Here is a 12,680-nt window from a genome sequence, read left to right as displayed (position 1 = left end):
GTCACCATATGCTCTGTGCTAGTTGAGAGAGCTGTGGAGAGTGTGTGCCGCCTTGTTTTTGAATGTAATACATGGCCGTCATGTTGTCTGTGCGAATGAGGACTGCCTTGCCTAAAATCCGTCTGTGAAAGGATTTTAGGGCTAGAGAGATTGCTAGTAACTCCAGATGGTTGATATGGAGTAACTTTTGTTGCGGCGTCCATGTGCCCTGCACTGTGAGGTGTAGTAGATGAGCTCCCCAGCCGGAGAGCGATGCGTCTGTTAGTATTATTTGTGGAACCGGGTCCAGGAACGGTCGACCTTTGGAAAGGTTTGTGGTGTTCCACCACTGCAGAGAGCGATGGGTGCAACCGTCTACCAACACCAGATCTGTCAGTTGCCCCTGGGCCTGGTTCCATTGGCGCACTAAGCACTCTTGGAGTGGACGCATCTGGAGTCTTGCGTGGGGCACTATGAAAATGCAAGAGGCCATCATCCCTATCAGTTGCATAAACACTCTTGCTGGAAGGGAGTGTTGAAGTATGAATCTTTGGCGCAAAGCCTGAATGCTTGCAAACCTGGCCGGATTGGGGTAGGCTATGGCTTTTGAGGTGTCTATGGTGGCACCGAGGTATTGCTTTATGTGGGATGGTGTTAGTTGGGACTTTTGGTGGTTCACCGTGAAGCCTAGTTGGTGAAGTAGTTGGATTGTAGTGGCGGTGTGGTGTACACATTGGTTGTAGGACGTGGCTTTTATCAGCCAGTCGTCCAAGTATGGGAAGACGTGAATGTGCTGTCTTCTGAGGTGTACCGCCACTACCGCTAGGCACTTGGTGAATACCCGTGGTGCTGTTGTGACTCCGAATGGGAGCACCTTGAACTGGTAGTGTTGCCCGTCCACTTCAAATTTGAGGTACTTTCTGAGAGCATGGTGTACTGGAATGTGGAAGTATGCGTCTTTCAAGTCCAGTGTGGTGAGGAAGCCGTTCTGGGAGAGGAGCGGAAGCACCTGCTGAAGCATTACCATGTGAAAATGGTCTGAATGTATTTATGTTTTTAGGGGCCGGAGATCTAAAATAGGTCGTAGAGTCTTGTCCCTTTTTGGTATTAGAAAATATAGGGAGTAGACCCCTAAATTTTGCTGATTGACGGGAACTTGTTCTATTGCCTGTTTTTGTAGGAGGGAGATTACCTCCCGTTTTAGTAATGTGGAATGTTCTTGTGACATTGGGCGTTGCCTGGGTGGAATGTTTGGGGGGGTAGATGTTAATTCCAGGCAGTATCCTGACCGAATAATTTGGGTCACCCATTTGTCTGAGGTGATGGTCTCCCAGACATGAAGGAAATTTTGTCGTCTGCCCCCGACCGGAGTGGGATGGTCTGGAGGGAGCGGGGGGAAGTCACTGGGTAGGCGGTGTGGCAGAGGGGGCGGTATTTGTTTTGCCCCTGCCTTTATTATTATTTCCCCTATAGCCGCCTCTTTGATAACCCCTTGTGAAGGTGGACTGAGTGGGGGATTTGCAGGAAGTGGACGCGCTGAGGAGTAGCCTCTAGATGTACTCCGAAAGGAAGAGCGGCGAAAGGAGCGCCTAGGAGGGTGTGACTGCAGGGCTCCCATGGATTTCGCCGTATCAGTGTCCTCCTTCATTTTTTCGAGGGCCTCATCCACCTTTGGGCCGAATAGGTGTTCTTGGTCAAAGGGATGATTTAGGATGGAGGCCTGTACCTCTGGTTTGAAACCTGATATTCTCAGCCAAGCATGGCGACGGAGGAGGACGCTAGTATTAATGGCCCTGGAGGCTGTGTCTGCTGCATCCAAGGCACAGCGTATGGAGGTGTTAGTTATTGTCTTACCCTCTTGAATCAATTAATTAGCCCTCTTTTTGTATCTTTCCGGGAGGTGGTGCATTATGGTTTCTAATACATCATAATGTGCCCTATCGTATCTGGCCAATAGCGCTTGGGTGTTGGCGATACGCCATATATTGGCTGCCTGTGACGCAGTGCGCTTTCCTGACGCGTCCAGTAGCTTTGACTCTTTGTCATGTGGTGGTGCTTCGCCGGACGCCTGGGAGTTTGACCTTTTTCGTGCAGTGGAACCCACTAGGGAATCTAGTGGCGCTGGCCCTTTGATATAGGCAGGAACTGTGGGGGCAGCTTTGTACTTTTTCTCTATGCGTGGGTTAATGAAAACCTCTGGCGCTCGTTTTACCACCCCCTTGAGCATAGGTAGTATGGAGGTAGACCTATGTGCGGTATCAAATGTGTCGAGGAGGAAATCCTGCTCCACTGGGTCAGTGTGTAACTCTACCCCGTGATAATGTGCCGCCCTTTGAAGTAGGTGGTGGAAACCTAATGAGTCTTCCGGTGGAGATGGCCTGGAAGGGTAAAGGTCATCTTGTGGGACGTCTGGAATATCTGGGTTATTGTATTTGTCCCATGGGTCTGGGGATCCTGTAGGGGTGGGGTCTTGGGGCACATCCCCTGGATCGTGATATGGGTCCCCCTGATCATCATCATCTGGAGACTGGGTCGGAGAGCGACGAGGTGGGGGTGGAGAAGGCGGAGGTGGAGAGGGTGGAGGAGGTGGAGGAGGTGGGGAAGGTATTCTGAAAGGGGAGGTAGCAGAGTCCTTCCTCTTTGGAGGTGGAGGCGGAGCCGGTTTGTCTAAATGTCTCTTTTTGGAAGAGAGTGCCAAATGTCCAGTTTTTGGATCCTTGGTAAGAGTTTTTTGTAAGTGATCCGGTGTAAATAGTTCCTGTGACAATGTTTGGTCCGTCGACGCCGAAGTCTTCGGGGCCGATGACTTTTTAGGCTTGTCCGTGCCAGTTTGCTTAGCACTGGGCTTGGGAACCTCCCATTTCTTGGTCGGCGCCAAGGTGGGCTTCGGCGTGGAAGTGTCGGTGCCGAGGGCCTTATGGGGTTTGGTCGGTACCGAAGATGCCGTTGGTACGGAAGCGCTGGGTTTCGACACCGAGGACTTCGGTGCGGAGCTCGGTGTCGAGGTAGAGGCCGGTTTATTTTTCGGTGCCGAAGTGTGTTTCTCGGCACCGCTGGCAGGCTGGCTCGAGCCCGAGCCGCCGGAAGGCTTATTTGGCTTCTTCACCGGGCCCGAAGGTGGGGTGTGTGAAGCAGTGTCTCTGGTCTTGCCTAGGCCCGGAGGCGAAGGCGTGACCGAAGCCTTTTTGGGTGTCGGCGCGGGTGTGGGGGGGTATATTACTCACGACCCTCTGCGCCGGAGTGATGTCCTCCACATCCGAGTCGTCGGCTTCGGAAGCACTGACGAGGTCCTCTTCGGTGCGCTGCTGTCCCGGATCTTCGATTTCGTCTCCGAAGATGTCGACTGGAACGGAGGTCGAGGAGTGTGCCATGTTTCGTCTGGCTCTTCGGTCCCGAATAGTCTTTTTCGATCTGAAAGACTTACAGGCCGGACAATCTAGAGCCTCGTGTTCAGGGGAGAGGCAGAGGTTGCACACCTCATGAAGATCGGTGTGGGGGAATTTGGACCCACCGAGGGCACTTTTTGAATGGAGTTCTTTCCATCAGCCGGGACCAGAGCTTGGGTAGGCCCGAAGGCCGCCGTCGACGACTGGAATCGAAGGTTTGTCGATGAGAAGGGGATTGAGGAGATCGCGATTGAAACAATACCGCGATGTGAGGTGAGGATTCCGCTTCGATCGTTGAACTGGAAATGTTCAGAACCGGTGCGCGAAGATTACATCCGAGCCCGATGGCGGAAAAAAGAGCCGAAGCCCATGCGCAATACGACCCAAAGGAGGAGTCACCGACCTCGTGACTTCCAAAGTCTTTCCAAGAGGAAAAACAAACTGCAAACATCCGGGCCCAACACCAGATGGCGATCTATGCAAAAGTGTGTAATCTGCAGCTCATATGCCTCGAACATGTATTTTCTTCTGCCTGTTCCTTTGTCCTTAGCAACCTCTACTCACTATAGAATTGTTTTTAAAGTAGCCCCTTTTTGTTGTGGACTTATATTGCAATACCTAGCTCTTCGAATGACCCCAACGGAGCAGCTCACCTCCCCCCCCCCCTTCCCCCCCTTCAGCGCCTAGAGACCTCACGGGTGAGTAGTGCACTCTACAATACCCCGATAGATTGATATAACAAAAAATATTTTCAATGAATATATATGTTTATGCAACTGAAAAAATAAGTGTAAAGTAGTAGACTGTCTCTGGATCTCCTGAAGAGACTAAAACATTTACACCGGTGTCACATTCTTCAAGCCAATTAGGTAAGATTTGAATTGGAGAAGGGGTTGTTAAGGAGAAATGCATGCCTTTACAAATTATTTAGGATGTAAGGTTTTCTTGGTAATCAAGGTGCAATGACGGTCTGGCTGAATGACAGTGGCACGGATAACACCACGTCTGCTCTACTAATACCAATGGACAGGAAGAGTTTGGAAAAAAATCATATTCTTCTTTGTGCTGGCATGCATTAACGTTTTGGTAAAGGTGACACAAATAGCCACATATCTGTGAAGGCCTATGTTTAAATGCTCCACGTTTGCAATATTTAAAGGACCTCATCAGTTATTGGTGACAAATGGCTACTGCCATTACAGAGGGAATTACCTTCTTCTCACAATGATAGCCGAAGATGTGGCCTTCCTCCTCTCCCCACCCCTTGCAACCCGTAGTAATATCTGCTAATTCGCACAGATGTTGCAACAGCTCAAAGGTAGACTGTCTACCCTTTCTATTTATGAACTTCAAAAATTCCTTAAGCAGTGCATTCTGAGAAATGTTCATGCATGTATTCAAACTTAAACATGCCACACTTGGACAGCACTCCCGAAGCATTTGTCTAGTAACGGAGCAGTTGACTCCTTTGGTAAGATTCCGGCCAAACTATAGGCCTTTCTGCAGATTATAAGAACACAGCCTCTTCTCCTCGCCCAACAAAAGTGGGATACTTGGGACAACACTGTCAGTGAAAGGAAACGCAGAATGACTTGTCCACAAAGCATTTAGCTTTGTCTGAATATAGTGAGAGAGGAAAGACTGAGTATTTCACAAACCTTTTTTGCCAGCACCGCCATACCTTTTTCAGAACAACAGCATCTTAATTTATGTTCCTTTTCATGGATTCAATATAATTTTGAGCTAGTATGATTTTTTCCTGTCTTTTTGTATTGTATATACTGTAAATATAATTCTTTGTAAAGAGTGACCTTATTGTCTTTTTCTCCCTAAATATATACACAATATAATCTATGAAATGCATTATAGTCAATATAACTGTGGTTTTTTCTCGAATATTGAAATTGGCCGGTATTTTGTATAAACATATAAAATTGTTAAGAATTCAATTGTTGACCACACCCTAGGTATATATGTATATATTATATAGGCGTAACCATTTATTTATGTTGTTTTATGTCCCATATAGCTGTACTGCAATAGACGGTCCCCTGATGAAGGCAGTTTTGCCGAAACGCGCGTAGTCTCCATCTTCCGCATTGCTTTGATCGACCATACATCGACCGCATGATCAATTTCACTAGATCAGATCATTTACTGAGTTATGAATTTTTGCAATATATTGTTTGTATAAAAGTGATGTAACTGTGTAAAAACTTAGCACTGTATATATATTCTTGTCACTTTTTGTAAGAAAAACAATGAAACGACCTTAATAGATAGATAAAAAAAAAATGATGATATATATTTGCATAGTAAAAAAATGATTGGTGAATATAAATAAAATATATATATTTTGGATTAAATTATATTTGTCCTGTTTCTGATTTATATATGAATTACAGTTATTTGCTACTGTCATTAATATACCTAGTATTGTTGGCACATTTTTATTACAGCTTGCTATAAATTTCTTACCTATTGTATGTTTTAGCTTATTACATTTATACTTGCACATTCTGCACTTGCACTCATGGAATGGCAGTGTTTATGGCTTATTTTAATATTACTCCCGTCAAACGAGTTCCCAAAATGTACTACCTCATCTTCAACTGGGTAGAGGTTCTGGTCAGAGAAGGGCATTTTCACATGCCTGCTGTCCCATGAATCCCTGCACTGAGATGGGTAAGGCTTGGGCACCTCTCCTTCCTTCAAAAGATCGACCTGAAATTTATAAAAAGAGAAAACAAAATATTACATTAATGTTCATTACACCTATGAGACACATTTTCTATACCAGGCTTGCCCAAACAGTCACTACCAGTAGCTCCCAGACACCTTCAGAGTAGCTCGCAGGCTTGAGTTCATTTTTAAATAAGCACAGTCACATTTTCCTTTTTAAAGTTAAGGGAAGGTGGTGTTTATTTTACATGATCATCAGGCTGCAGAGAGCGAGGGCTGATAATGAGGAGTGCTCACTCTGATTTATGACTCCGGCTGGGGCACAGAAGTGAGGAATTGAAGCACTGAGGTATTAAACGCTTACATAAAAGTCCTTGTCAAGTCAATATTGGAGCTGAGAAAAAAATTATGTTGCTGAATGCTTTTAAATGGGAGAAAATTAAAACGAAGAGCGAAGAGTTAACTTAATTATTAAGTTAACTCTTCACTTTATGGGGGCGTGGCTAAGCAAGCCACGATGGCGGCTGTGCATCGCTAAGGCTCCGCGATCGGGCGCCTCTCTGCTGTGCTACAGAGCGTCACAGCGGGTGCTCAGTGGATCAAAACGCGCCGGACAGTGCCTGGAAGGTGGCGAGATGCGGCGGGAGGCTCGATGATGACCTGAGCCTCGGGAATGTGGTTTTTTCCGGAAGGACTGGACACCGCCGTCGCCCGGGACTCAAAATGGCGCCGCGACTCCCGTGAGTGAGACGGGGAAGGCGCAGGGGGAGACGCTGGGGATAGCGGTGCACCGCGCTGTCCCTACATCGCTACCTGCCTAGGAAGGGCCGTCAGCGGACCAGGGGCCACCGCGGCGGGCCGCCTCGAGAGGAGGGGGACATCGCCGCCCCGGGCGGACCCGCCATTCCAGGCGCGGAGAGCCTGCCTCGCGCCGGAGGAGGATCTGGACACCGCCGGTGACAGCCCCAGGTACACCCGCTCCTGGGGGGCCGTGAAGAGGCGCTGGGACCCGGCGAGCACAACACGACCTGGGGGTGTTTTGGCCCTCCCTCGTGTGGCCTGCCTGACCTTAAAATGGCCGCCAAGCAGACACCGGGCCCTTCCCCACACCACCGGTGAGTCCTCTACACCTAGGGCAGTGACAGAGACGACCTCCTTGGCGGTGTCCGGGGGGGGGGGTTGAAGCGCTCCAGCCTGTCCCGCTCGCTGACTATCTGCAGAGAACTGCCAGAGGGCTTCCTGGTGCCCCCGGGAGGCCGTAGTGGTTGAAGAGTACCGGAGTGAAGGGTCACATCGGCGCGAGGTGATAACGCGCCCCTCAATCTGAAGGGGACGCCCCGGACACCAGGCGCAGGGGACACACAGCGGACTATGGGGAGACGTGACGCACATCAGAGCTTCCCCACCACACAGGACCAGGCCTAGTCGTCTACACCCCGAGGAGCTGTGGGGGTCATGCCTCTGTTGGGAGCCTCCGGAGGGGACCGGACCCGGACGGCCACGGGGGGATCACAGTCGCACTCGGTGAAGTGCGGCCCCCGGACTTCGCGGGCGCTGCAAGAGAGTTCCCGCCCGCGGCGTCGGAGGCGGACGGGGGCTCGGAGTGAGGGCTCTGCGACCGGAGGTGCCGTGCAGGTGGCTCCTGGGACCGGACGTCGGTGGCTTTGTGCCCTGCCTGCGGGGGGAGACCCCGAATATTGGCCCGGGCTGCTGCCCCCCCCGACGCTGCTCTCTCGTTGCCCTCTACCACCGTGCCCCTTGCGGACCCCTGGCGCCACCATGGGCTCCTGAGACCTGACCAACGGCACCAGCCCGCTCACCGCGCGTGATGTCAAGATGGGGAAATCAAGACCTGCGCAGCACCACACGGTCCTGGAGACAGCCCCGGAGAACATGCCGAAGGCCTGGACCTGGACCCCCGGCACAGCACCCCTCACAGACCTATCAATATCGGATAAGCTGGATAAGGTCCTGGCCGCCATCGAGTTGTCCCGTCTATCTATGGAAGAGCGCCTCGGGACCCTGGCGACAGATGTCAACCTTCTCCGGGATGACCACCGAAAATTAGCTGATCGGGTACGCACAGAGGAGCAGACTTGAGGAAATACAACCAATGCTGAAAGACCACCAGGCGACGCTCCAGGGAGTCCTCAACCGTCTAACTGCAGTGGAGGAACGCGCAAACGATTTGGAAGGGCGCTCAAGACGCTGCAACATCCGAGTGCTGGGACTACCGGAGGGCATCGAGAAAGGAAATCCTATAGACTATATGGACACTTGGCTGAAGTCTTTCACTCCGTCCACAGATCGCACAGCCTTTTTCTCTATAGAGCGGGCTCACAGAGTGCCGGCCCAGAGACCCCCACCTGGTGCGACGCCCCGGCCGCTCCTGGCTAAGTTCTTGCACTTTCGGGATCGGGACGCGGTGCTTCGGGCGGCGAGGGTGGCAGCACCACTACGGGTGGAAAACAACCAAATAATGATCTTCCCGGACTATGCCCGAGCAGTACAACAGCAGAGATCCTCCTTCCTGGATGTAAAGCGGAGACTACGAGACAATCAGATTCAATATGCTCTGCTATACCCAGCCTGCCTAAAGATCCTTCACAACAGGGCTTCCCTCTTCTTCACATCCGTGGAGGCCGCACAAGACTGGGCAGACCAGCACTGCCCGCGAGCATCCAACCCTCACAGGGGCTCGCCTCTCCAACCTGCCCGCACTCGGAAACGCCCCAAGAAGATCCGTACTACCGAACCCAGATCAACAGGTGGTTCTCATGACTCGCCCGACCTTGAACAAATAATGCGAGAAAGGCGTGAGGCTCTGCAGGCAGCTATCGATCTGCGCTCGCCGCGACCCTCGGAGTCCATAGACCGACCCCCACATCTGTTCTCATCAGACGGCGACAACGACAGCGATAGCACCATCTCGGGAGCTGACCTGGCAGCACTCCCCCACGCCTCCCCGCAAACCGCGGATGGGCTGCTGGATGGTCTGATCTCTCGTGCCTCACCCTGAAGTGACTTGGACATACAGACTGTCGCACAATATCCTTATATGTGAAGTTCACCTCATGCACGTTGTCTCATACGCCGGAACCAACCCCTTGCACAAGACGCGCATTGCCTTTTCTACATGCCCACTAACCGTGTGACCTCGCACTTGCACGCCGTCACCCCCTATCACATAGAGCAGTTCCCCCCCTTGTGTTACGGGAGGAAGTTTGGACACACCGTTTCCTAAACGATGAGTCCTATGTATTGGGACAGTTTCCCGCACCCCCCTGCGTTGTTACTACCCCGGTTCGAACATGTTCCACCCAGCCATGGGATCTCATGCCACCGACTGACCGCTCGGACAGTCCCGCTGCCTAATTACTCCTCTCGGGCGCGGCGCATCCCTAGGAGATCACTCGAAACCCTGCTCAGTGGACACCTGGCCCGACCCTTCCACAGACCATACTACTCATGGCACAGGTGACGAATAACACTAACATCCACATACTCACGCTCAATACCCGCGGCCTACACACCCCATGTAAGCGCTATGCGGTATATGCTTATGCGAAGCGACAGAAAGCATCCATTCTCTGCCTACAGGAAACCCACCTTAACTCAGCCGAAGTGGGCAAGCTGCGAGCAAAGTAGCGCGGACTCCTCTGCGCCACGACATACTCCTCGTTTGCCCGGGGGGGGCACTGATATGGATCCGCCCGGGTACCCCTTTCCGGGAACTTAGTCGGGTGGTGGACAAAGACGGCAGATTCGCTCTACTGGAGGGACTCTTGGACGGGAGGGCGGTCGTCTTGGGAAGTATATATGCCCCAAATGTCGATCAGGATAAATTTTGGGACCGACTCACGAACGCTCTAGCCCAATTCACGCATGTGCCCTGGATACTAGGCGGGAACTATAACTGTATCCTAGATCCACTATTGGATCGGTCGCATCCCCCGCTCCCGCACTCCTCCGCCTTCAGACAAATCGAGCGCTTTAAAGCATGGGTCGCACATTGGTCGCTTACAGACGTATGGAGATTACACCATCCTCAGGCCCGTATTTACTCTTTTCACTCCATCCCACACGACCTGCGAGTTCGACTTGACCGATTCCTTTGCACCGCAACGCTCCTCCCGCAAATATGCCACTCGGATTACTTGGGTAGAGTCGTTTCAGATCACGATGCGCATCTGCTTAGTCTCCAATGGAGACCTCCGCGATCCCCGGTCACCACATGGCGATTAGCACGGGAATGCCTCACAGACCAGGTTTTCACGCACGAACTCCAAAGCAGCATTACAGAGTACTTTACGCATAACATAGGGACTGCATCATTGACCTTGGTCGAGTGAGATAGCTTCAAGGTGGTAGCTCGCGGGGAATGTATCCGGCAGAGAGTAGGGATAAGACATACCTTGGAGCAAGCCTTAGAGAAGGCGGAACAACGACTGGCCACGGCCACGAAAGCGGCAGATCAGTCGGTGGTAACGGCGGCCCAAGTCGCCCAAGCCAAATCGGCATATCAAGAGGCATGCGTGGATCTTCGATGCCACAACTTTCGGTCTTATGCAACCCGAATGCACAGGGACCGCGATAAAACGGGCACGCTCTTGGCATGGCTCGCCAAGCAAGATGCCGAGGTCTGGCCCATCACTGCGATTATAAACTCCCGGGGCACCTTGGTACAATCCCAGGATGAGATCCTCCAGGCATTTTATCACCATTATTCGGCGGTCTACACTGCCCCCTCCTCTCTTGATCCAGAGGCCATCGACCACTTCCTCGACCCCTCTATCCCTCCCCCAGATTTCGGCTACAGACCGGAAAGGGTTGAATGCCACGATACAAGCCACTGAGATTACAAGCGCGATACGAGCTCTGGCCCGTGGTAAGGCCCCAGGCCTGGACGGGTTTCCACTTGAATACTATGCCACCTTTGCCCCTTTGCTGACTCCCCGCTTATCAGCAGTGCTGGACTCGGCACTCAAGCTCGGTAAACTGCCCCGTTCCATGAGAGCGTCGGTGATCGTGACATTCCCGAAACCCGACCGGGATCCCAAACTCCTAGCCTCCTATCGCCCCATCACACTACTTACGGCGGGCTGCAAAATTTTGGGGAAAATTTTAGCAGACAGGTACTCGCAACTCATACGGCCACTGGTCCACCCTGATCAATGTGGTTTTGTCCCGGGAAGGAACACCTCTCACAATATCCGGCGCCTTTTTCATATCCAGGACCAACTGGGCGATCGCTACCCGCGGGCGGCGTGCCTAATTCTGGACCTTGAGAAGGCGTTTGACACCCTAACATGGCAGTTCCTCTTCGCCGTCCTCAGACGGGCGGGACTGGGTCCCACGCTCTTAGCCTACACTCGTCTCCTTTACACCGATCTCACATCTCGGGTCGGTCTCGGTCGCTACATCTCCCCGGAATTCACTATACACAGAGGCACACGACAAGGGTGCCCCCTCTCACCCTTATTATTCGCGCTCGCAGTGGAGCCCTTGGCTATCCGGCTGCGCCGGGACGGGCAAGCTTGGGGTATTCCACTAGCGGACGTTACACACTGTGTATTCCTGTACGCGGACGACCTCCTCATATACCTGCGAGATGTGACGGCGGATCTCACCATACTCGAGACCGCTCTGACGGAGTTCACGGAGGCCTCAGGCCTGCAAGTGAACTGGGACAAATCGATGGTATACCCCCTCCACCCGGAGGCCCCCTCTCAGGATGTCTGGATCGGGAACCGGAAACTACAGTGGGCAGCAGAGGGCCCCCAATACCTCGGGATTTGTCTATATCACTCCCCAGTCGACCTATACGAGGGTAACCACTGCAGGGCGCTCGCGGGGATACGGTCCTCCATTGGATTCTGGCGGAACCTTCCGCTGGCCCCAATGGGCCGGGTGGCTTTGGCAAAGATGATTCTGGTCCTGCGGCTTTTATATTATTTCACTAACCTCCTAGTAATCCCACCTCGCTCCTTCTTCAGGGAATTGGATAAACTCCTCAGTTCTTTAATATGGGGTAAGGGGCGGCATAGGATCGCGCTAGCAAAACTGAAGTTGCCCACGACACAAGGGGGGCTTGGTGCGCCGTCGTTTGAAGCTTACTTTCTAGCATCGCAGCTCCTGTGGCTTTCATATTGGACGGCAGACAGATATACACTTGAAACACATACAATCACGGGTCATATACCCATGCCGGAGCTACGTCGTCTACTTCTGCCAGGATTCCGTCCTGCGCGTACCTACCCCCTACAAGTAGATATAGCCCGGAAGTGCATTCAGCGTATACACCGCATGGCGACAGATCGCCCCCCATACACACCATTACTGCCACTAGTCGGCTGGCCCAGACATAGGGGGTTCTTTACTCCTACCATGCTTCGGGAATGGACGTCTAGAGACATTACCGAAGCAGAGGCACTGTTTGAAGGGGGACCGCTCCGGCCATACCGACTATGACCTACCCCCTGGACAGTTCCTGCTTCACCGACAACTCCTTGGCTGCTACCGACCATACTCCGATCTCGCACTAGGGGAACCTCCCACTCACCCCGTTCTACACTGAATCTTGCGAATGGGACCGGGTCGTCATCTCACCGCATGGCTATACAAATCAATCAG

The 12,680-nt window shown here is 52.2% G+C and overlaps 1 protein-coding gene across 2 annotated transcripts in view; it reads right to left on the bottom strand.

Annotated features, from left to right (window-relative positions):
* The window catches only part of PARG (poly(ADP-ribose) glycohydrolase), a 722,753-nt gene that overhangs the window by 541,153 nt on the left and 168,920 nt on the right, over positions 1-12,680 (bottom strand). For both annotated transcript variants that reach the window (XM_085608405.1, XM_085608413.1), the window contains exon 5: positions 5,967-6,089. In XM_085608405.1, the coding sequence (XP_085464531.1) occupies positions 5,967-6,089 (123 nt within the window). The remainder of the gene's footprint in view (positions 1-5,966; positions 6,090-12,680) is intronic.

The sequence above is a fragment of the Triturus cristatus genome, chromosome 1_2 (genome assembly GCF_964204655.1).
Source record: "Triturus cristatus chromosome 1_2, aTriCri1.1, whole genome shotgun sequence".
Taxonomy (NCBI): domain Eukaryota; kingdom Metazoa; phylum Chordata; class Amphibia; order Caudata; family Salamandridae; genus Triturus; species Triturus cristatus.
Note: the sequence above shows the minus strand (reverse complement) of the source record. Positions and strands in the feature narration are given on the sequence as shown.